General features: G+C 45.0%; 2 protein-coding genes across 8 annotated transcripts; both read left to right on the top strand.

The window, feature by feature from the left end:
• Positions 1-675: 675 nt before the first annotated feature.
• On the top strand, positions 676-17,171 carry gria2a (glutamate receptor, ionotropic, AMPA 2a). 6 transcript variants are annotated; one of them, XR_009932119.1, is made up of 16 exons: positions 676-972; positions 1,410-1,550; positions 5,960-6,199; positions 6,499-6,695; positions 6,925-6,978; positions 7,053-7,211; positions 7,894-8,061; positions 8,147-8,251; positions 8,410-8,517; positions 8,758-8,964; positions 9,455-9,822; positions 10,497-10,695; positions 10,780-11,027; positions 12,076-12,190; positions 12,757-12,871; positions 13,814-13,947. XR_009932119.1 is itself a non-coding variant. In XM_062477504.1 (16 exons), the coding sequence occupies exons 1-16, from the start codon at positions 891-893 to the stop codon at positions 15,482-15,484; spliced, it is 2,682 nt and encodes an 893-aa protein (XP_062333488.1). In that variant the 5' UTR covers positions 676-890; the 3' UTR covers positions 15,485-17,171. The 6 variants fall into 6 exon arrangements, 5 of the variants coding, with proteins under 5 accessions (XP_062333488.1, XP_062333487.1, XP_062333490.1 ...); XM_062477504.1 differs by lacking the exon at positions 12,076-12,190 and adding an exon at positions 15,329-17,171 and having other exon boundaries at positions 13,814-13,948; XM_062477503.1 differs by lacking the exon at positions 12,757-12,871 and adding an exon at positions 15,329-17,171 and having other exon boundaries at positions 13,814-13,948.
• Positions 17,172-19,924: 2,753 nt separating this feature from the next.
• On the top strand, positions 19,925-23,921 carry ufsp2 (ufm1-specific peptidase 2). 2 transcript variants are annotated; one of them, XM_062477508.1, is made up of 12 exons: positions 19,925-20,076; positions 20,326-20,398; positions 20,573-20,753; positions 20,861-20,915; positions 21,012-21,163; positions 21,316-21,508; positions 21,644-21,790; positions 22,086-22,250; positions 22,529-22,653; positions 22,759-22,835; positions 22,990-23,114; positions 23,245-23,921. In XM_062477508.1, exons 1-12 carry the CDS (start codon positions 20,074-20,076, stop codon positions 23,329-23,331), a joined length of 1,383 nt encoding a protein of 460 aa, XP_062333492.1. In that variant the 5' UTR covers positions 19,925-20,073; the 3' UTR covers positions 23,332-23,921. The 2 variants fall into 2 exon arrangements, with proteins under 2 accessions (XP_062333492.1, XP_062333493.1); XM_062477509.1 differs by lacking the exon at positions 19,925-20,076 and having other exon boundaries at positions 20,326-20,431.
• The last annotated feature ends 60 nt before the right edge of the window (positions 23,922-23,981 follow it).

The raw sequence follows: 23,981 nt of genomic DNA, 5'->3' as shown, positions 1-23,981 counted from the left end.
TGAAATAGGTTAATTAATGGTTCCAGCCTAGATGTTGGACAGGTTTACAATTCCATTTTAGAGAGTGAGACAGGCTTACAGTTCCAGCTTTGAGAATGAGACAGGTTTATGGTTCCAGCTTAGAGTGAGACAGGTTAACGCTGCCAGTAAATATACAGCATGCATCCATATACTGTATATATAAAGAGAGAGAGAGAGAGAACACAGGTTGCATATCTGTGTAAAATATGTCAATGGTGTTACAGTTCTGTAGCAGTATTCTCCCACTCACTGCAGCACTAGGGGAGAGGAGGGGGTGTGAGAGAGGGGGGGGACAGAGAGCAAGAATAAGAGAAAATAATGAAAAGACAGAGAAGGAGGAGAGAGGGTAAAATAACTAATAGCCAGTGTCAGTGGGGAGAATGTCCGATCACCACAATGTTCTGCATTATTTATTGACATCTATCCCCTGTACAACCATGTACATGCGTGTGTGGGTTGTTAGCCTACGTGTGTGCGTCTATATATAAATATATCAGTCTGTGTGTGTATTTGTGTGTGTTTTGTGGTTCTGTTATCTATCCACCCCCGTCCAGTGCGCGCGTGTGACTGTCTACTCGGGAGCTCGTCTCAGCTCGTGTCTCTCCGTCCTCATCGGTATTCTTTCGCTGTCTGCGCGCGGTCGGTGCTGAAACGGGTCCAGCAGTGCTCGCGCCACGAAGGGAGAAAGAGAGACATCTGCAGAGCTCAAGCCATCCTCCCACGGCGGGACCGGAACACGAGAGACAGCCACGCGACCAGGTGCCCACTGCCGTTAATCCGGCCTCTGGTCACTATGAGGACCGTCTAAGGAACCCAAGGTGCCCGATGGATGTCGTTGTTTGATAGATATCGACACACTGCATTTGGAAATGCTGAAGACGATGAATCTGCTGTTTGTCCTGACAGTCTTATGGCGCGAGGCGCTCTGCGGTTCTCCCAGCGTTCAGATAGGTACGTAGTCCCTCTTCTCTGCTTTCCTCTTCTTCTAGCCATCTCTTCCTTTTTATCATCCCTTTTCTTCTCTCTCTATCTCTCCCTCTGACTTACTTTTCCCCAGACGACGGGTGCTTAACCGAACCCGTCCGCCTTCACCATAAGAACGACGCGCGGAGGCCCTTTAATGTTAAACATCAAGACTGTTTTAACCCGACATGCCCCCCCCCCCCCCGCCTCTCTCCACCCATTGCGGCTCTCTTTTTGAGAAAGGATTCAGATGTTAAATTAAAATATATATTATTATTATTTTGCTAACAATAAAATTAGCATGTTGCCTATAGTAACAGATGTGACTGAAGATGCGCAGTTGGCTTGTGTGTTTTCTGGGTGATATTTAAAACAGCCCATGGTAATACAATTATATATCTCCCCTCCTCCCCTCGGATATTCAGGGGGCTTGTTTCCTCGCGGAGCGGACCAGGAGTACAGTGCGTTCCGGATCGGGATGGTCCAGTTCGGGACGGCAGAGTTCCGCCTCACGCCTCACATTGACAACCTGGAGGTGGCCAACAGCTTTGCTGTGACCAACTGCTGTAAGTAGAAATCCCAGCTCTAACTGTAACAGTCTTATTAATCCGTTCACCATGAAGATGGGGGCGTGAGAGGGTAGGCACTGATTTGAGTACTTCTCCCTCTTGCACTACCCACAGTAAGATGACGGCGTTTAATATTGCAGGCTCGCACGTATTTTAGCGCAGCGCGTTCCGCTCCAGTGATATCAGACTATTTAAGTTTAAATAAAACGCAAGGACGGGACAGAGAGTGCGTTCTTGACAAGCAATTAAAAGCCGGTCTATGCTTGCAGGTGCCCTGAATGTATGTAGGTCTGAATTATTTACCACAGCTGTTTTCTAGTCCATGCTGCATACTATGCATACTTGATTTTGGTGTTATTAAGCAATGTATGAAATAGGATTTACTACAAATTTTCCTTTGCATTCCAAAAGAAGGAAACACCGTATCACGGAAAGACTATTTAATATATTGTATGGCGACTAGTTGTTTCTTTATTCCAGCAATTTATATTAGCCTACTCGATGCCAAGCAACCATTTCAACATTCTGTTTAACACACTATACAACTTTTTCATCTTGTGTAGCCTACACAAACGGCCTTATAGGTCAGACTTTTCAGTCTTATTTCTTGACTGGGGAGGGGCTTGCTAACTTTGTTATGTACAACTATAGCTCCTTCCTTTACATACTCTGGACATACATGACTAAGGATGATTATTACCTGGGAAAAAAATAAATAGTATTTCTTAAAAGCCACCCACCTTTAGACCTATAGGTCTCCTCTTTGACTATAGTGATAGTATACTGTGGTTCTGGTGGGTTGAGGTGGACTGATGTGGGTCTGGTGGGTTGAGGTGGACTGATGTGGGTCTGGAAGGTTGAGGTGGGCTGCTGTGTTTCTGGTTGGTTGAGATGGGCTGCAGTGTTTCTGGTTGGTTGAGATGGGCTGCTGTGTTTCTGGTTGGTTGAGATGGGCTGCTGTGGGTCTGGGGGGTTGAGATGGGCTGCTGTGTTTCTGGTTGGTTGAGATGGGCTGCTGTGTTTCTGGTTGGTTGAGATGGGCTGCTGTGGGTCTGGGGGGTTGAGGTGGGCTGATGTGGGTATGGAGGGTTGAGGTGGGCTGGTGGGGTTTTGGTTGATTGAGGTAGGTTGCTGACCTTGAAGACTCAGTTCCTAATGGGGAATAACTTAAAACAGTTTTTGCACTCTGGGAAATCTTTCAACAAACTGCTGGCTTGCTATTAATACCTCCAAGGTTGCTTAAAAGGCAGAAATAGGAGATGGCAAACCAATAATCATGTAAATTGTCAGTTAATCTATAACTTCTGTAACTTGAGAAATTCTCAATAGATAATCTAACTGACGGACCTGACTGAACATCTTTATCTAACATAACCCTAACTCCGACTGAACTAACTAGAACCATGACTGAACTACATCCACATCCAAGTACTACATAGTACTCCTTGACAGGTAGTGGGTGTTCAGATGGTAACAAGGCTTCACCGGCATTGGTCCGTACCATGACAACAAGGTGGTAAGCCCAACCCTAGTGGTGTTGTGGTTGCTGTGAGCATTGTCGTGTAGAACAAAATAAAAGGTCAGTGTCCACTAATGGTGTGACTGTAGTCTAGACTTTAGAGTTTATATACATTTCTCAGTGAGCTGAGTGGAAAGAGAGGAAATCCAGACAAGAAATGGGACTCAAGAATAGATCAAAAACACAGAAATGGTCTCCTGCAAAGTACCTCTGAGGCATAATGCAGACAGAGCTTAATTTTATATTGAACACAGAAAATGGAAAACAGTTAGTATACTAAAAAGTAGGCAATTGAAAGAAAAAGGCAATCCTTGTACACTGTCTTAATATGGTCGTGAAAACCTTCCTCCTTTTCTTACCACAGAACAGGAGGAATACATAATAGGTAAAAAGGGGGCATACTTATATCACTGCAATACAGGAATGTTTTTCAATCAATACAGTAATATGAAGAAACAAAATAATACAATTATGGTATAATATGCTAATATACGGTAAGAATGATCTACTGACTGGCATTAAAAAATTAACAGGCTGTGGAGGATGTTAGTGTTGTTATGTTAACTAGGTGGGAATGGTTGTGAGAGTTGTCATGGTCACAAAGATGTAGAGGCTGTGGTTGTTGTTGTGGTAACTAGATGGTAGCGGTTGAAGGTGTTATGGTAACTTGATGGTTGAGGCTGTTGTCATGGTAACAAGATGGTAGAGGCTGCAAGTGTTGTCTTGGTAACAAGGATGTAGAGGGTGTGGGAATTGTCATGGTAACTAGATGGTAGAGACTGTGAGTATCCCAATGGTAACTGGTTGGTAGAGAATGTGAGTGTTGTCATGGTAATAAGTAGGTTGCGACTGTGAATGTGGCAATGAAAGTGTAGAGACTGTGAGTGTTTTATGGAAATAAGAATGTCAATATTTTGGGTGTTTTGGTAACAAGGTGGTTGAGGCTGTGGATGTTGTCGCTGTACCAGATGGTAGGGGTTGAAGGTTTTATCATGATGACGGTTATCATGATGGTGGAGGCTGAGTGTTGTCATGGTAACCAAGTGGTAGAGGTTGTGGTAAAAAGTTGGTAAAGGCTGTGAGTGTTGTGTTAACGACGTGGTAGAGGTTGTGGGTGTTGTTGTGGTAAAGCAAAGGTTGTAGAGGCTGTGAGTGTTGTGGTAATAAGGGTGTAGATGCCGTGTTGTGGTTACAAGGTGGTAGAGGCTGTGAGTGTTGGGGTAATAAGGGTGTAGATGCCGTGTTGTGGTTACAAGGTGGTAGAGGCTGTGAGTGTTGGGGTAATAAGGGTGTAGATGCCGTGTTGTGGTTACAAGGTGGTAGAGGCTGTGAGTGTTGTGGTAATAAGGGTGTAGATGCTGTGTTGTGGTTACAAGGTGGTAGAGGCTGTGAGTGTTGTGGTAATAAGGGTGTAGATGCTGTGTTGTGGTTACAAGGTGGTAGAGGCTGTGGCTCTATGTGTGTGGAAGAGAGTGATGAAAACAGACCCTAACTGGAAGGCTGCCTGTCAGATTGCTTTTTCTAAAGGCCTCGGTTCTAAACAAATGGATGGTGGATCTGAATATGCATGACTGTGTGTGGTTCTGTGTGTGAGTGGGGGGGGTGATGGACGGGGGGGGTTATATATGTGTGTGTGTGTGGTAATGGGTCATGTGATTGTGTGCATGGGTATGTGTGTTTCGGTGCGGTTGTCTGTGTGTGGAAATGTGTGTGTGTGTTTACATGTAGCTGTGTGTGTGTGTTTGTATGTAGGGCAGCACTGAGCTTGGCAGCCATGTCTGTGCTGCAGTAAAGAAAAGGAGAAGGCCGATGGCACAGTGTTTAGAATGGCTGAGTGAGCGCCCATCCCCCCCCTTACCCTCACCCCCTCACCCCCCCCCCCCCACACACACACACACACTCTCTTACTAAAGCTCCTCTCCACAGCCTTCATGCTGAAAGATTCTCTCACTCCACTTCCTCTTTTCCTCTCTCCATTTTCTCATCGCTGCTTCTCCCCCGATCCTCTCTGTGCTGCTTCATCAGTGGCAAGGAGCCTCAGATGATTTCATGTTGGACGTGCACACACGCTCGCACACGCGTTCACACACACACGAACGTGCGTGTATGTGTCTCGCACGCACGTACATGCATCCACACTAACAAACATGAGGTGAGTGTTTGTGTCATAACAACGCGGGAATCAGTGCATGTTTAACCTTCGGAGAATAAAGAACCAGGACATCTAAGTAGGACAGCTAAATATACACCTACTGTTGTGCACACACTCACGCATTCACGTACGCACATGGGCACACAGGCGCACACACACACAAGTTCACACACGCTTCCACTAGTGCACACACACTCACACGCATCTCGACACACACACATGCAGTAAGCGCACACACACTTGGAGGCTCAGGATTGATCAGCTGTGTGACAGAATCACAGACCTCCTCACAAGGCTCCGCATGGAGCGCTCCGACACCTGGAGAGGAGGAGCAGGAGAGAAGCAGGAGGAAGAGAGGGGGAGGAGAAAAGGAGAGGAACAAGAGGAGGAGAATAGGAGAGGAAGAGGGGGAGGAGAAGTGGAGCGCACGAGGGGGAGGAGATTAGGAGAGAAAGAGGGGGAGGAAGAGAGAAGAATGAAAGGAGGAGAAAAGAGAAGGAGGATGGGTCATAGGAGGAGGTGAGAAGGAGGAGGAAGAGGGGGAGAACGATAGGAGAGGGGAGGAGGAGGAGAAGAATGGGGGTATGACAAATATGAAGTAGGGGTAGGAGGAGTAGGAGGAGGATGGGGAGGAGTAATAGGAGCCGATTCACATAAAGATGATTTTCAGAATTATTCACTGACATCAAGCCTTTGTGTGTGTGTGTATGTGTGTGCGCTCGCGCGTGTGTGTAGTCTGCTCCCAATTCTCCAGAGGAGTGTACGCCATCTTTGGTTTCTACGATAAGAAGTCGGTGAACACCATCACATCCTTCTGTGAGACACTGCATGTGTCCTTCATCACTCCATCTTTCCCTGCCGATGGCCTCAACCAGTTCGTTCTGCAGATGAGGCCGGACATCAAAGGGCCTCTGATCAGCCTAGTGGAGTACTACAAGTGGGAGAGGTTCGCCTACCTCTACGACAGCGACAGAGGTGAGTTCTTCTGAGGAATTAGAACCACTACACTACTGCAGTTCTAATCAGTGGTTCTACTGTAGGACCACTACAATACTGCGGTTCTAATCAGAAGTTGTCCAGGACTTCTACAACACTTCTAATCAGTGGTTCTACTGTAGGAATACTACAGTGAAACAAGTATATACAGAAATGTTTTTTATCCGAGCCATGTGGTTTTGACGCAAGTGGCTGATTGGCTGGGCTGTGCAGGTCTGTGGTCTGATTGGCTGTGCTGTGCAGATCTGTGGTCTGACTGGCTGTGCTGTGCTGTGCAGGTCTGTCCACCCTGCAGGTGATCCTGGACACAGCAGCGGAGAGGAAGTGGGTGGTGACCGCCATCAATGTGGGTAACCTGAAGGACGAGAGGAAGGACGAGGCGTACCGCTCGCTGTTCCAGGATCTGGAGATACGCAAGGAGAGACGCATCATCCTGGACTGTGAGCAGGACAAAGTCAGGGACATCATGGAGCAGGTGGGTTAACATATCATTGAACAGGTAGGAGTTAGGATTAGTTTATCGTAGAGTAGGTTGGAATTACAGTAGCAGTTGTATCCCAGAGCAGGTAGGAGTTATGATTAAGATAAAATAGACCAGATAGGCGTCTGTGGGTTAAGGTTAAGATTACCACAAAAGGGTAGGACTACTACAGGTCATGCAGCCAATCGGAAAGGATTATTAATCTTTGTGGTCTCTCTGCCAGGTCATCACGATTGGTCGGCATGTGAAAGGGTATCACTACATCATTGCTAACCTGGTGAGTAGCTCCTCCCTTTAACACCTCTACTGTCTATGCAGTCCTGACTAGATAGTGACTGTGTGTGTTTTCAGGGTTTTGTGGATGGAGACCTGTCCAAGATCCAGTATGGGGGTGCCAACGTGTCGGGCTTCCAGATTGTGGACTTTGATGATCCACTGGTGTCCAAGTTTGACCAGAGATGGGAGGCTCTGGAGGAGAAGGAGTACCCTGGAGCAGACAACCGGATCAGGGTACACCTCAACCTTCCATCCCTGACCCCGCAGCCCTGACCCCTGATTCTCCCATCCCTGATCACTGAACCCCTCAGCCTGTACCTCTCTTAATTGCTAGAAGAAGCAGCAGGAAGGAAGTCATTTCAAATCCAATCCAATTTTATTTGTGTAGCTCTTTTTACAAGCAATGTCACAGAGGGCTTCACATACGCCCACTGTACTGAAGTCAGACATTTTATTATGATTTATTGCCATGGTGCACGGCTGTATACGGTATATGGCTTGAAATCCAGTCAACCCTAGGTAACCCTCTTGCTCTGACCCTACCTCTCTGTCTCTGTTTCTGTCTCTGTCTCTCTGTCTCTCTGTCTCTCTGTCTCTCTGTCTCTCTGTCTCTCTGTCTCTCTGTCTCTCTGTCTGTCTCTCTCTCTCTCTCTCTCTCTCTCTCTCTCTCTCTCTCTCTCTCTCTGTCTCTCTCTCTCTCTGTCTCTCTCTCTCTCTCTCTCTCTCTCTCTCTCTCTCTCTCTCTCTCTCTCTCTCTCTCTCTCTCTCTCTCTCTCTCTCTCTCTCTCTCTCTCTCTCTCTCTCTCTCTCTCTCTCTCTCTCTCTCTCTCTCTCTCTCTCTCTCTCTCTCTCTTCATCCCTATGGCCATATTTCTCCATCTCTCCCTTCATCTCTCTATCCCTTACTTTTTTGCAGTACACGTCGGCCCTGACCTATGACGCGGTTCAGGTGATGACAGAAGCATTCCGTTTCCTCCACAAACAGCGAATTGATTTTAGTAGGCGGGGCAACAATGGAGACTGTCTGGCCAATCCCGCAGTGCCCTGGGCGCAGGGGGTGGAGATAGAACGTGCGCTCAAACAGGTAAACTCAGGAGTAGCCAATCGGATGATTGGGGAAGGCATGGTCTGAAAGTCTTCTGGGGTAACTTGTGATTGTGCGTGTTTAGGTTCGGGTGGACGGGCTAACAGGGAACATCCAGTTTGACCAGTACGGGAAGAGAGTTAACTACTCAGTCAACGTCATGGAGCTCAAGACCAGTGGGCCAGTCAAGGTGCTGACCCTTACATTGACACACCTAATCCAAACCCTAACCTAGTCACAACCATGCTTCTGTGTGTGTTTACCTCAGTGTTTGTGTCTACCTTAGTGTATGTATGTTGATATTACTGTGTTGGTCTGGGTGTGGACATTCTGTGTGTTTGCTTATAGATTGGGTACTGGAATGAGGTGGACAAGATGGTGGTGACCAAATCAGATATTTTCCCCAACGAGTCCATGGGCATGGAGAACAAGACTGTCATTGTCACAACCATCCTAGTAAGTGTGTGTATGTGTCCTGTGTTAGCTAGTAATACAACACGATTAACAAGAGCCTTCCCAAGCTTATGTGTTGACGGCTGTATACACTGTGTAAAATGTGAGAGTGTGTTATTATGAATAACACTGCTGTTCATACTGTGTAAAGTATGTGTGAGAGAGTGGGTGTGTGAGACAGTGTGGGTGGGTGATATAATAGACACACATGTGCTCGTATTTCACACCATGTGTTTGTTGCAGGAAGCCCCCTACGTGATGATGAAGAAGAACTCTGAGTCGTTTCTCGACAACGAACGCTATGAAGGCTACTGTGTGGACCTGGCCGCCGAGATTGCTAAGCACTGTGGGATTCGTTACCAGCTGAGGATTGTGGGAGATGGGAAGTATGGAGCCAGAGACGCAGAAACCAAGATCTGGAACGGCATGGTGGGAGAGCTGGTGTATGGGGTGAGAGAACTTCAATAACTTTATTGACACAACCACATCAATACTAGCATAATAGAATAATTCAAATTCAATAACTTTATTGACACAACCACATCAATACTAGCATAATAGAATCATTCAAATTCAATAACTTTATTGACACAGCCACATCAATACTAGCATAATAGAATCATTCAAATTCAATAACTTTATTGACACAGCCACATCAATACTAGCATAATAGAATCATTCAAATTCAATAACTTTATTGACACAGCCACATCAATACTAGCATAATAGAATCATTCAAATTCAATAACTTTATTGACACAGCCATATCAATACTAGCATAATAGAATCATTCAAATTCAATAACTTTATTAACACAACCACATCGATATTAGCACAGTAGAATCATTCGGTTATCTTTATTAACACGACCACATCAACTCAAGCACAGAAACATTTTACTCCCCCCCCCCTCCTCTCCTCCCACACACACCCCTTCCAGAAAGCAGACATAGCGGTGGCCCCCCTCACCATAACGTTGGTCCGGGAGGAGGTGATAGACTTCTCCAAACCCTTCATGAGCCTGGGCATCTCCATCATGATCAAGAAGCCCCAGAAGTCCAAGCCCGGGGTCTTCTCATTCCTGGACCCACTGGCCTACGAGATCTGGATGTGCATCGTGTTCGCCTACATCGGCGTGAGCGTGGTGCTCTTCCTGGTCAGCCGCTTCAGCCCGTACGAGTGGCAGCTGGAGGAGTTTGAGGACGGCCAGCTGCCCACCACCGAGTCCACCAACGAGTTTGGGATCTTTAATAGTCTGTGGTTCTCTCTGGGTGCCTTTATGCAGCAAGGGTGCGATATCTCGCCAAGGTTGGTCTGGCGTCTGGTGCCTCCGGTGGGCGCCTGGTGGCTGAGCGCTGTGAGCGGCCCCGCAATGCTCTGGTGCATGTATGTTGACCTCTGAATTTTGGGCTGCTGCTGACCCTGACCTCTGCTCTCTCCTCAGTGTGGGTGCTGTAAGAGGGGGAAGAGGTTGGATGGAAGAGCAGCCCAGAGTTAGGTTGGGGTCATCAGGGTGTCTTAACCCTGATGACCACTTCCTGTGGAGCTTACATGCACCAAGCAGGGGTCGTGAATGCATGATGTCACATCCTCTTCCTGCCTCTTGGAGGGGTACCGTGTTTTTGCTGCATATTCCCGTTTCTCTCTTCGATGCTACGGGATTACAAGGCTTCTTTCTTTCTATCTATCTCATCTATCTATCCATCTATCTATTTACTCAATTTATTTTAGGACCCCATAGATGTTCGGTTCCTTGTCCTTTTGATCCTTTATATCTTCAGTGCAGAGGTGTGTGTGAGAGAGGTGCTGTCTGTGTATGAGAGTATGTTTCTTAGCGAGAGTGTGTTAGAGTGCTAGTATGAGTGTTTTTGTGAGAGTACGTATGAGTGTGTCTGTGAGTGTGTTTGTAAGAGTGTGTGTTTGCACGTGTGTGCTTGTGAGAGAGCGTATGTGTGTGTCTGACTGTGGTGCCTCCCCCCCAGGTCTCTGTCGGGGCGTATCGTCGGGGGAGTGTGGTGGTTCTTCACCCTCATCATCATCTCGTCCTACACGGCCAACTTGGCCGCCTTCCTGACGGTGGAGAGGATGGTGTCTCCCATCGAGGGAGCCGAGGACCTGGCCAAGCAGACCGAGATCGCATACGGGACCCTGGACTCAGGATCCACCAAGGAGTTTTTCCGGGTGGGTTTACAATCAGGAAAGGGGTAAAACGTCAGGGTAAAACGTCAAGTTACTTTGTCCATAACCCTGTATATCTCTCAACAGAGGTCAAAGATTGCGCTGTTTGACAAGATGTGGCAATACATGAAGAGTGCGGAGCCGTCTCCGTTTGTCAAGAAGACGGCCGAAGGCGTTCTCAGAGTCAGGAAGTCCAAGGGGAAGTACGCCTACCTGCTGGAGTCCACCATGAACGAGTACATCGAGCAGAGGAAGCCCTGTGATACCATGAAGGTGGGAGGGAACCTGGACTCCAAAGGCTACGGCATCGCCACTCCCAAAGGATCTCCATTAAGGTGGGTGGAATAGTATAACAATGTTCTGTATGTTGTTATAGTATCCCACCTACCCTGATGTCAGCCTGGTTTGTATCCCCCTGTGTGACGCTCAGCTAGAGCAGGACTACATTACCCAGAGGTCTGTGGGGCTGGTCACATTCAACCCCGGCAGTACCTACTCAATGGTCTGTCTTGGAGCAGAAACAACTGATTGGCTGAGTAGAGAATGTGTCAGGTAATGTCTGGGTTGTGAGTGGACCAGCCAAACGGGATCTGGGTTAGGATTAGTAATATTTATAACAGTAGAGTTAGTCCAGATGAGTAAAATGTATACAAGTAAAGGTAGTCCAGATTAGTAACAGTTATAACAGTGGAACAAGTCCAGATTACTAACATGTATAGCAGTGGATATAGTCTGGTTTAGTAACATTTATAACAATGGAGATAGTCAGGTGATGGCACCTAGTGTTAACTGCTAATATTAGATGAACTGGTGGAAAGTTAAAACAATGTGCATGCATTTGTGTGTGTGTGTATATATGTCTCTGTGTGTGTATGTGTCTGCGTCAGTGTGTGTGTGTGTGTGTGTGTGTGTTTGTTAGTGTGAAAGTAGATGAGAGGACTGTGGTTGCATGCCTGTTGTGTATTTGCTCATTTGAATGATGTTTCTCTCTGTCTTTCAGATGATGATTTGATGTTATGTTATTAGTATTGTTATATTGCAGATATAACTGTATTGTTTATTGGTTATTACATAGTTGTATGGTGTTAACATGTTAAAGCTACTCTAGCCCTCTATACACTACTGTGTAGCTGCCTACTCCCCAATAGATGAGCCTAATAGGTCACTAATGCTATCGTGTCAAGCTTATCCTGATGCTAATGCTAAAGGCTAATGATGACATTAAGGGTAATGCTAACTGCTGATGCTAATGCTAATGGCTAAAGACTAATAATGACATTAAAGGTAATACTAACTGCTGTTGCTAATGCTAATGGCTGGACCTGGCTCGGGGAACAGATCTGTCACTCACCCTGTCTCACCAGTATGTTTTATCGTTTCAAGAAATGCGGTTAACCTTGCAGTACTAAAACTGAATGAACAAGGCCTGTTGGACAAATTGAAAAACAAATGGTGGTACGACAAGGGAGAGTGCGGCAGCGGAGGAGGTGAAAGCAAGGTTAGCCTCGTCACAAGACAACTGGGTAACTACAGGCTATGGAGTAGGCAGCACACACACGGCGCATCTCACGCAAACACACACATATTGAGCCCAAAGAGTCTGCCCCACCACCCTGGGATTGTCAAAGGTCACGGGGTTTGGCTCTACATCGGAGGGGGACAGGACAAATATAGAGGGGTGTATGTCTAGGAGGATCTATATCTAGGACTAGGTCTTTAACTAGGTCATTATCTGGGAGGGTCTATGTCTAGGTCGTTTTTATCTTGGTGGGTCTATAAGTAGGTCTACATCAAGGAGAGTCTATATTTAGATGGTCTGTATCTAGGGGGTGTATATCTAGTGTATCAAGGGAAAGGGCATAGATATAGAGTGGGCAGAGAGGGCGCACCGCTGATTGTCCTGCCTACTCAAGGTGATGCGCTGGTGCCCGTCTGGTTGGGTAAATTCTAGAATCACTCAGACCACATGGAGCACCTCCGCCAATCGCCACACTACTAGAGTTTAATGTAATAATAACATAATATAACATTGATAATGTTATTTATGTTATTTTCCACGGGAAGAACGCCAGTAAACCTTGCGGTATTGAAACTCAGTGAGCAAGGAGTCTTAGACAAGCTGAAAAACAAATGGTGGTACGATAAAGGTGAATGTGGATCCAAGGACTCTGGAAGTAAGGTTAGTCGCTGCAGGTTCTGTGTGAAACATACACACACACTAATGCAAGCACACACACGCTTACACACACACTAATGCAAGCACACACACGCTTACACATAGACTAATGCAAGCATACACACTCTAATACAAACACAGAAATACACTAACACATACATACTAACACACAAACACTAATGCAAGCTTACATAAACTAACACAACACATACACACTCATAACACATTAGTACTCACACACACAGTAGCTATACTCACTCACTCACTCACACACACACATGCATGCACCCATCACTCACACACACACACACACTCAAACACACTTGTCTGTTAGTGTGGTCAGTGGGTATAAAGCATGGCTAGCTGTGGAGCACTCACAAGATGCACCGTCACTGTGCATGAACTGTTGTCTAAAATAGAGCAGGTTGTATGTAACACAACACACACACACACACATACACACAGAGTCTTCTCTTTACGAGAGCAGCCATGTGTGAAATATAGCCTGTGGACCAGACAGTGAGATGATTAGTTTTTTGGATGTGTGAAATGTGGCAGCCTTCCAGTATGTCTTCTGTTCAGTATATTCTGCCTGTCTCAAACCTTGACCTTGCCCTGCCTCATGCATTTGTATGTGTGTGTGTGTGTGTGTGTGTGTGTGTGTGTGTGTGTGCGTGCGTGTGCATGTGTGTGTATGCTTGACCTGTGTGCGTGCTTTTGGTGTTTGTGTGCATGTCTATATGTGTGTGTGTGTGTGTAAATGTGTGTGTGAATGTGTGTGTATGTGTGTGTATGTGTGTGTGAATGTGTGTGTGAGAGTTTGTGTGTGTATGCATGTATATCTATCTATGTGTGTATGTGTGTGTGTGAGAGTTTGTATGTGCACGTATGTATATGTATGTGTGCTTGTATGCATGTGTGTATGTATGTGTGTGTGTCCTGCAGGAGAAGACCAGTGCTCTGAGCCTGAGCAACGTGGCAGGAGTGTTCTACATCCTGGTTGGGGGCCTGGGTCTGGCCATGCTGGTGGCCCTGGTGGAGTTTTGCTACAAGAGCCGAGCCGAGGCCAAGCGCATGAAGGTGGCGCAGACTCCCCAGAATACACTCCCTACTTCCTCGCAGAATTCACAGAATTTTGCCACTTATAAGGAAGGGTACAACGTGTATGGAATCGAAAGTGTAAAAATCTAGGGGGTAGGGAAGATGTCCTGATCTCATGTCAGCCAGCCAGTCACACCTCATTCACTTCCTGTCCTCTGCTCTCCGCTCCCGTGCTATACTCTGTCCTTCCTCCTTCTATCTCCTTTTACCTGTCCACTTCTCTATCCATCCTCTCCTCTGTCTTTCGTCTCTTCACTTCTCTCCTCCTCTCTTCTCTCCTCCTCTCTTCTCTCCTCCTCTACTCTCTTCTCCTCTCCTCTCCTCACTTCTCTCCTCCTCTCTTCTCTCCTCCTCTCTTCTCTCCTCCTCTACTCTCTTCTCCTCTCCTCACTTCTCTCTTCCTCTCTTCTCTCCTCCTCTCTTCTCTCCTCTCTTCTCTCCTCCTCTCCTCTCTTCTCTCCTCCTCTCTTCTCCTCTCCTCTCCTCTCTTTTCTCCTCCTCTCCTCTCTTCTCTCCTCCTTTCTTCTCCTCTCCTCTCTTCTCTCCTCCTCTCTTCTCCTCTCTTCTTTTCTCTCCTCACTCCTCTCCTCTTATGACGCTCCTCTCCACTGCCATGTTCCACCATGTTGCTGAGGAGAGGCAGTTCAGCCAACCCACTGGCTGTGATGACGTTGTTCTGACCCGACTCAGCCAAGTGGCTCTCCATGTGGTCGTCATGCTTATGTTGACATAGTTTTGTCGTCATGGTTATTGTCTGTGTGAGGTGGCTTCAGCCACCTTCTGATCACATGACTATTCGCCTTGCACCAGTTTACATACTCATACACATTCTACATATGTTCGGTGTACATCATTCTATTTACATACTCTACATATACTACTTTATTCTACATCAGTGGTTCCCAAATCAAAGGTCGCAGCCTGAAAAATTAAGTCCGATCTGAGCTGATGTGGCAGAATGCTGCAGAACATTTCCATTGCCCAGTACAGCATAGACTTGGTTTCTGAATCACCCTCATTCTACACACAAGGTGTAAGTTGAGCTAGTGATGTAATTAACTTTTTTAATCTCTCTTCTATTATAATGGATTGGAATAGATTTTTAAAGCCCTGCCCCCATTACAATTGTTTAAATTGTGGTTGCTGGCCAAAACAGTTTGGGAATCCCTACTTTGCATACTTTTTTCAATACATTAATGCATAGCTTACATCATTCTACATACATGCTTCCATACATGACTACTCTATTGTGTGGAGTAGAGCTAACACTAACAGACTTGTTTCTGTGTGTGTGTTTCTGCGTTTTGTGTTTGCATTGTGTGCTTGTGTGTGTATGTGTATGCGTGTGTGTGTTATCAGATGACGTTTACTGATGCCATGCGGAGTAAGGCCAGGCTGTCCATTACTGGTTCGTCGGGGGAGAATGGGCGTGTCCTGACTCCGGACTTTCCCCGTGCTGTGCCCTACCTCCGCCCCGGATTACCAATGAGTCTCAGCATGACTGACCTGTCCTGACCCCGCCCTCAGAGTGCCTTATGCCTGACAGCCAATCAACATGCTTCTGTCCTGCAGAGACCTCCCTCAAAACGTGCATAAGCCAATCATGACCTTTAGCCAACCAATCATGTCCAGACAACTACACTCCCCGTGACAGACTGACAAGTCATTTGTCCAATCCCATATCCAGGTTTAGTCAGAACACACCCCACTTTGGTCAAATAAAACCAACTGTTGTTGCCAAGCAATCTCCATAGCAACTAATCCATGATGAGAATACCCAATTCAAGCACACAATACTTAATAATCTGCAGCAAAATGGGATTTTCTAAATAACCGATAAAAAATATATAAAAACAACTGGATTTAAAAAAACGTTTTTCACGGACTACTCAACTAACCTGCTTCCATGAACTGTGTCAGTACCAGAGGGTCAGGGAGGGAACAGGTGCCAACCTGGACTGTCTGGCGGAGGACTGGAGGCACTTGAACATTACTCTCAAAAATGTGTACATATGAGAAAGAATAGGTATACAAATACTGATAGTAATAATTATTTTAATGCTTGCTCTGATCCCCAACCAGTAGAGACTAGTAGAACCTGAGAGATGCATGGACCAGACAGCTACTGATGCCATATGCCCCACTGATGCCAAGAGGGCTTTGCCAAAAGAGAACAGAAACAGAAAGAGTGCCAAAAGGTGTGTGAAGAGAACAAACACGAGCTCCTGATGTTCAACCCTGCTGAAGCGGAGCCGATAGGAACTGCTGAAGTTCAAGTCTGCTGAAGCAGAGCCAATAGGAGCTCCTGATGTTCAATCCTGCTGAAGTAGAGCCAATAGGAGCGCCCACCATTCTAAGACCCTCTAATAAGTTAACTCTTTACTTTCACAGCATATAACTTTTTATGACAGTAATGATGATCATCATACGAGGAAGAAGAAGATATGTGTAAAGATGAGGCTGATGATGACGATGATGGTGGTGGTGATGATGAGGATGTTGGTAGTGATGGTGGTGGTGATGATATTGATGACAATGATCATGTTGATGTCTGTCAGTATAATGCATGCATGTTTATCTGCTTCATTCACTTTGATCATACGTACTATTGCCACCAAGATGACGTCATACAGTGTGTCCTCTTTCTACCCATGTCTTAGTATTTTAAGGTTTATTTAATATATGATAAATCATCAGATAATTAATACCATGTAGGTAATATTGATAATATGGTTATAACAGATATGATAGATATATTCATAAATGTGCTAAACACTTTTCTATTTGCCAAACTGTGGAACTCACTAGTGTTGGACACATGACCACAGCACAGCTGTGATCATGTCCACAACCAGTGTGTGTGTGCATGTAAAAAGTATGTTTGTGTGTGTGCTTGCTACTTGTGTATGTGTGTGTGTGTGTGTGTTTTGTGTGTGTGTGTGTGTGTGAGTGTGTGAGTGTGAGAGAGATGAAGGTGACCTTGCACAGGAGACTCAGCACAAAGGAGCTCCACACAGAGTGTTTGATGTAATCTCTGTCTGAAACACCTGCTCACTCTGCTGTGATCAGTCTTACTCTGTATTTATCAATACCATTACTGTTCACAGTAAAAGTCATTCTCAAATGCGTTTTGTAACTGGAATGTGTGCTAACTGGTTTATTTTTCGGACTGTTTTTGAAATAAAAATTGTCATAACCCTCATTAGTTCTGCATCATTGTCCAGGGCACAAATGCTTTACCACAAACCCAGGCGTAGATCAACTTTGATCAACTTTCATGAAAAACTGAAACATCCCTGACAGCATTTAGTCCTGGAAATGCGGCTACATTGGAAACAATTATTTGTATTTATTCCATTAAGTTTATCTTAAGATATCCATTTCCCCCAAAGTGTTTCCTTTGTATAATAATTAGTTGCATTTAATTCCACAAACTGAAGAAAACAAAGCTACTGTAATTACATGGGTTATCTAATGTGTACCTAGGCTACTATGAATATATTACATATGTCTGGAGAGAAGGAAAAAAACACGTCTGATAGATCTCATTGTTTTACGTTGGTGCAATAAGTCTGTATTATGACCAATTTAGCTGAAAAAACACAATTTCAGCACCACTCCCTACATACACTCCCCACACACACTCGGGGTGTGTAAATGACTTACATCCAACAATAATTATATAAAAATAATTGTATTAATCTTACAGATTTGACACATATGCTCTCAGGGAGCAGTGACAGTGAGAAACATAGACACTCATGCAGGATTGTCCACTGAAGAAATTGGTTCTCTGCATTTTCCCATATCATGCTGTCCTTTTTTCAAAGGCGCCTTCGTGGTTTGGCACCGGCACAAGGGATGGACATCAGTTTGGCACTGGAGCAGCGGCTGGTGTAGCTGCAGGTGTGGCAGAGTCAAGTGTGGATGGTAAAGCTGGCGCACCAAAAGTACGTATGTCGGGCAGCACGGCATTGAGGAGATGAGATAATGTAGTGCCAGGCGCCCAAGGTGGTGCTGCCATGATGGGACCTGAGATAGGTGACAGGATGACATTTAGAAGAGGCTGGTTGTTCATAGCAACGCCATCGATGCGCAGGGCACACCTCTGTGCCTGTGTTGAGGGTGGGTGAGGTTGGAGGTCGTAGACGATATTCCCCCGGAGAGGCTTAGCCTTGGTCTCTACAGCAGGTTGGATGATTGATGTCACAGTGTCGGTACGCGCTCCATGAGCTGCCTTCGAGCGACCATTGGTGGACCTTCGAGAGACCTTCAAGCTTATAGGTGCTTGAGGCGGAATGAAAAGCTCAGGATGGCTTGGTCCAGGTGTACTCTCTGGATTACATTACATTTAGTCATTTAGCAGATGCTCTTATCCAGAGCGACTTACAGTAAGTACAGGGTATTTTCCCCGAGACAAGTAGGGTGAAGTGCCTTGCCCAAGGACACAACGTCATTTGGCACTGCCGGGGAATTGAACCAACAACCTTCTGATTAATAGCCCGACTCCCTAACCGCTCAGCCACTTGACTCCTGGATGCACGTCTCTGTCTGTAGAAGACACACACTCCCTGGTCTTGGGCCTGACCGGCCCTGTCTGCAAAGTAGGCAGGCGGAGCACTGCCTTGGTTGGCGGGTGGGCCACCTTGGTCAACTGGAAGGACATCAATTTGGTCAACTGGCAGGACACCGCCTTGGTTGACTGGTTTGGCACCACCTTGATCGGCTGGTTTGGCACCACCTTGATCGGCTGGTTTGGCACCACCTTGGTCGGCTGGTTTGGCACTACATCGATCGACGGAAGGGGCACCTTGGTCGGCTGGCAGGACACCAACTTGGTTGGCTGGTTTGGCACCAACTTGGTTGGTTGGTTTAGTACCAACTTGGTTGACTGGTTTGGCACCAACTTGGTTGGCTGGTTTTGGACCACCTTGATCGGCTGGTTTGGTACCACCTTGGTCGGCTGGCAGGACACCAACTTGGTCGGTTGGTTTGACACCACTTTGGTCAGATGGTGGGACACCAGTTTGGCCGGCTGGTTTGACACTACCTCTGTCAGCTGACGGGGCACCACCTTGGTCGGCTGATGGGGCATCACCTTGATTGGCTGAAGGGGCACCTTGGTCTGTCGCCGTTTTATCTCAATAGTGAAGGAGGTCACAGAGAACAGTGCAGGCCTGCTGACTGATGGACTGTCTACAGGAGGTCGGACTGGTTCCTGGTGGCTGTTGAGTCTTCAGTCCCAGCTGGGTTGAGGAAGTGAGCTCGCAGGCTCCACCTCTCTGGTAGACATCTGACATTTGTTTAGGTCTGGTCTATAGCCTAACCTTCATTTAAAAAAAATCTGTGTCTATGAGACTGCAAAGTAGATTCATTATTTGTGTTGATCCATGTAAGGGTAGGCTATTATCAGTGCATTACTCACCTCAGTTCAAGACGCAAATGATTTGAAATTATGTTTAGAATGTTATACAGGTATATGTCTAGATTAAATTGTTTTACATATGCTACAGGCCGATCAACCGTAAGCAATACAGATCGATCAACTGTAGGCAATACATCCTGATCGTTAATAAATAACTTATTACTACGCTATCATGTTTAACGGTTAGATTTTTTGGTCAGGATTGGTCTTGTTTTGACTCAACATCAATGATCAAATATTCAATAATTGATATGGTAGAAAGCAAAATGTGGTATTCAAATGACAATTTTTTTTACCTGAAATATTTTCGAAACATCTGTAAAACTAAATAAACTGGAAATAAAGCTACCCACAAGATAGCGCAATGCCTCTAGGGATTTGACATGGGGCTATTTATTATTATTTTTTTCGTGTAGGCTGCTGTAGAAAGTCAAGGCACTTGGATTTATGTGGGGGGAAACAGTTTCTAAATCAAAGATACCTAATGTAACGACTGGGCGTAACCACAGACTTGTTGACCAATCGGTGCTTTCGTTGGGCCACGTTGCCTAAAGACACGTTTACAACGCATCATCACATCGAAAACAAATATGTCAGCCTTCGATGTAGTTTGGGCATAAGAAGAAGGAAGGTTTAGCAGAACAACAAAAGCTTTATCGAAGGTTTAATACTTGATAAAATGGTAATTTTTTAAGGATAACCGATATTTGTCTGTCAAGTCTAGATAGCGCTGTATAAGATTAAGTAGCCATATGTGAAAATAGCTAGCAGCAAGCGAGCTAGTTTCACTGAATCTAAGCAACCTATCTCTATCTAACGTTGTGTCAGTCTGGTTCTGTCCGAGTGCTCTTTATGATCATTCAAACATCTTCAATCAACGTGTTATTCCCATATTTGTTGCTCTCTCACTTGCTCTAACTATCCTTTCAAGGTTGTCTGTGACTCAATCATCTTGCGAGTGAAAGGTCCTCTGGAGTTGAAGTGCCAGCTGGATAGCACCAAAGGTTAATTGAGCCAGTTAGAGTACACTTTTAGTGGTTTGTGTTGTATTTATTTACACAAATTATGACAGATACGTACATAACCCTGACTCAACATGTACGAATTAATGCGATGTCCACTACTTTAGAATCGAGTACTGTTCTATTCTAAGTGACGTATTATTTGTATTCTTTCAGTGCCACACATACAATCGATGATCAACAAAACTTTTGAGGGCGTCTGCTCCAAAGTGAAATCAGATTCCCTCGTCTTAAACGTTTGTAATAGTCCAGTCTTTATCTGGCCTAATAAAGATGTATTCGCAAAATCTGAGAACATTACGGCTAACACATCGTGCATGGATCTTCTACACTTCCAGTAAGTAAACCATAAAGACATACTGATGTCTGCATTGTATTCAAATGTCATTTTTAATGAGGTATGATTTTACATGAAAGTAAATTATCTCCACTTTCTATTTTTAGGATGGATCAGGAAAGCACTAGCAAGAAATCAGGGAAAAAGAAAGGAAAAAAGAATGTAACTGCAAAAGTTTTTCAAATGATTATCTTTTATATATTCTTCTAACTTACACAAGACGCAGCCTCACATGCATGCGTCTGTGTTCGTTTCAAGAGCATCATAAACATGAACCTGATGACCGAGGTGACGGAGCCAGTCCTCTCCTCAGCCCCTGTGCTACACAGAAGCACAAAGCACCACTTCATCCACACAATCCTACCCATGGACTGCGTGGTCACTGTGCCTATTGATGAGACTCTCAAAGTGTATGACATTCCAATTTCTTCATGGTTTGATTTTGACAGAACCTCATTTGAAATTGCATTAATTAATTGTCATACAGAGCACGCAGTAAGCAGGAAAGTTGTTTTGGACTTTATGACTGACTATTGTTTTTGTCTTCCTTCCATGCCTGCAGTGCATGTGGACGCCTGATGGGGGCGCTGAGCAGCCAGCTGTGTGATATGCAGACTGTAACCCTGCGGCACATGAAGGAAACGGTCCTCATGGTGCCACAGGCATTCCATTTCCTCCTGCCTGAACCTACAGGACTGGTGACTGTGATCTACCCTGCCGGGGTGCCAGACTCTCAGCTGGATGTCGTTCGAAAGGTGTCCTTCTGTATTCTGAAAACCATAGATAATGTCTAAAGAAACAGAAAAAATGTGATCCTAAGTGTATAGGTAATATTTTGTTTCAGATTATTTTTCTACGTGGCATTTAGAAGTTTTTTTGTCTCTGTGTAGGAGTTGCATCATCGGTTTGAGCTACCAGATGATAAACCTTATCTAAAAAGAGCCAATGCCTTCCACTTCCCTGATGAGCCCTACAAAGATGGCTACCTCAGAACCCCTCATGTTAACCTTAATCACCCCACTCTGGAGAACGGCAAGGTCAGTCCACTATTGGACATGTCTTCACAAGCACATGCTCATTAACATGTTTACTCACCGATAAATACCCACCAGTGGGTTCTGAGGACCAATCAGTAGTTACACAGAGTTCTCATGCTTAATGAAACCAAAGCGTACAAATCCTTGATCTTCTATCTCTATGTACAATTTGTACGTCTCTTTGGAAAAAAGTGTGAAAGAAATGTATCTGAATATGTGCAGGGATTTCCTAATCACATGTGAATTCATGAAGCCATGTGTCTATTTTGAGGCCTTGTAAACCATTTCCCTCCAGCTGTATCTGGTCCAGGGGGTGTATTGCTACCACCACTACATGCAGGATCACATGGATGATAACGGCTGGGGCTGTGCCTACCGCTCCCTCCAAACCATCTGCTCCTGGTTCCTGTACCAGGGCTACGTGGAACGAGCTGTGCCCACTCACAAGGAGATACAACAGGTACAGAGAGGCAGCGTTGTAAGTTCTGTAAGGGAATTTCCCAGAAGATTTGGTAGAAGTTGAACAGGTATGCTAGTGCCAGAATGGTGTCAAGTATAGACCTACCTAGCTAGGCTGTGGATACAATTAGGCTATTATAGGGTCATTGTGGGGATTATGTAACTCTAGAGTGACGTTTCCTCAATTATATTTGCACCCAAAAAGAACCAAGGCTATGAACGCAACATACCAAATCAATGGCATTGTCCGTTTATAGATTTGGGTTTTTTGTTCCCAAGGCCTTGGTGGCTGTTGGAGACAAGCAGGACAACTTTGTGGGCTCTCGCCAGTGGATCGGCTCTATCGAGGTCCAGGCTGTTCTTAACCAGCTCCTGGGAGTCACCTCCAAGATCATGTTTGTCAGGTTAGAAACCCAGAGTGTTTTTACGTTCGTGTGTCTCTGTTTGTGTGATCAAATTTGGGACTAAGACATCTGTTTTAAAAGATGTTGTTTTTGTTTTTCTCTCAGCCAAGGTTCTGAGTTGGCCTCAAAAGGCAGAGAATTGGCCAACCACTTCCTGGAAGAAGGAACTCCTGTCATGATTGGTTAGGAAATGTATCTTATTCATAAGGAATTAGTTAAGAATGGAAACCATTATTACTTTATTACGTATTTTGCATTATTACTGCAGATCAAAATGAATCAATAGAATACGAAAACAAACATACATTTAGTTTTTTCTTTTGTCTCTATGACTAGGTGGTGGTGTTTTAGCACACACTATCTTAGGCGTGTCGTGGAGTGAGACCAGCGGTCACATTCGCTTTCTTATCCTGGACCCACATTACACTGGGGCTGAGGACCTGCAGGTCATCACAGACAAGGTAATAGGAAACTTAAAAGTTCAAACAGTAAGAAGCTTTGGACTGGCAAAATGTCTGACCCCTTTTATTTAATATAATTATCTTTAGAAGCTGAAGCCAATGTTAAATATTCTTTTAATTTGAATTGCAGGGCTGGTGTGGTTGGAAGGGACCTGAATTCTGGGATCAGAATGCCTACTACAACCTGTGTCTGCCTTTGAGACCAAAGACCATCTGAGTTTTGTCCTCAGTTAACAATAATTGTTTCATGTGTGCCACAGAAAAAATAAAAATGTAATATGGAAAATGTAAAAATAAACAACCTGTAATTAAAGGAAATGTGATGTAGGGTACACTGTAACACACACAGGCTACACTTTTCTCCAGACTTTAAAAGCTCTTTATTTTCTTTAATGTTGGTAAACTGTACTAATACTATGACATTCACAGCATTATCCCAAAGCTACTCCTGTGTTGGCTGTGTCCAGGTTCCTTGTCCTGTTATGGGTCAGAATAACCAGAAATGCATACTGGCTTGTATATTTGAAATTGTCTCATGAAATACTACTGGATGTAGAGGGTATGTAACTAAATTGTTGTCTGACAATTATTAATGCAGTATTAAAGACATTTTTTCCATTGACATGGGCACAGCCAACCAGCAAAGGGTAGTAGAACCGTACTAATTCAAGGGTTGTCTATGTTGTTTGGACCTATTCACAATTTGGATGATCGTCCCTATTATATTCCATGTCGTGTTGTTGATCGTAAGAGAGTATGCTGTTTAGAAAGACATTTGATTTATTTAAAAGTGTTTTTGATTAGTGATACTTGAAGATAGTTGGGTCTTACAATTTAGTTTTCAGCCTGCGGGTGGCAGCAAAGCAG

The sequence above is a fragment of the Osmerus eperlanus genome, chromosome 14 (assembly GCF_963692335.1).
Source record: "Osmerus eperlanus chromosome 14, fOsmEpe2.1, whole genome shotgun sequence".
Lineage (NCBI taxonomy): Eukaryota > Metazoa > Chordata > Actinopteri > Osmeriformes > Osmeridae > Osmerus > Osmerus eperlanus.
This window is presented reverse-complemented; position numbering and strand designations above follow the sequence as displayed.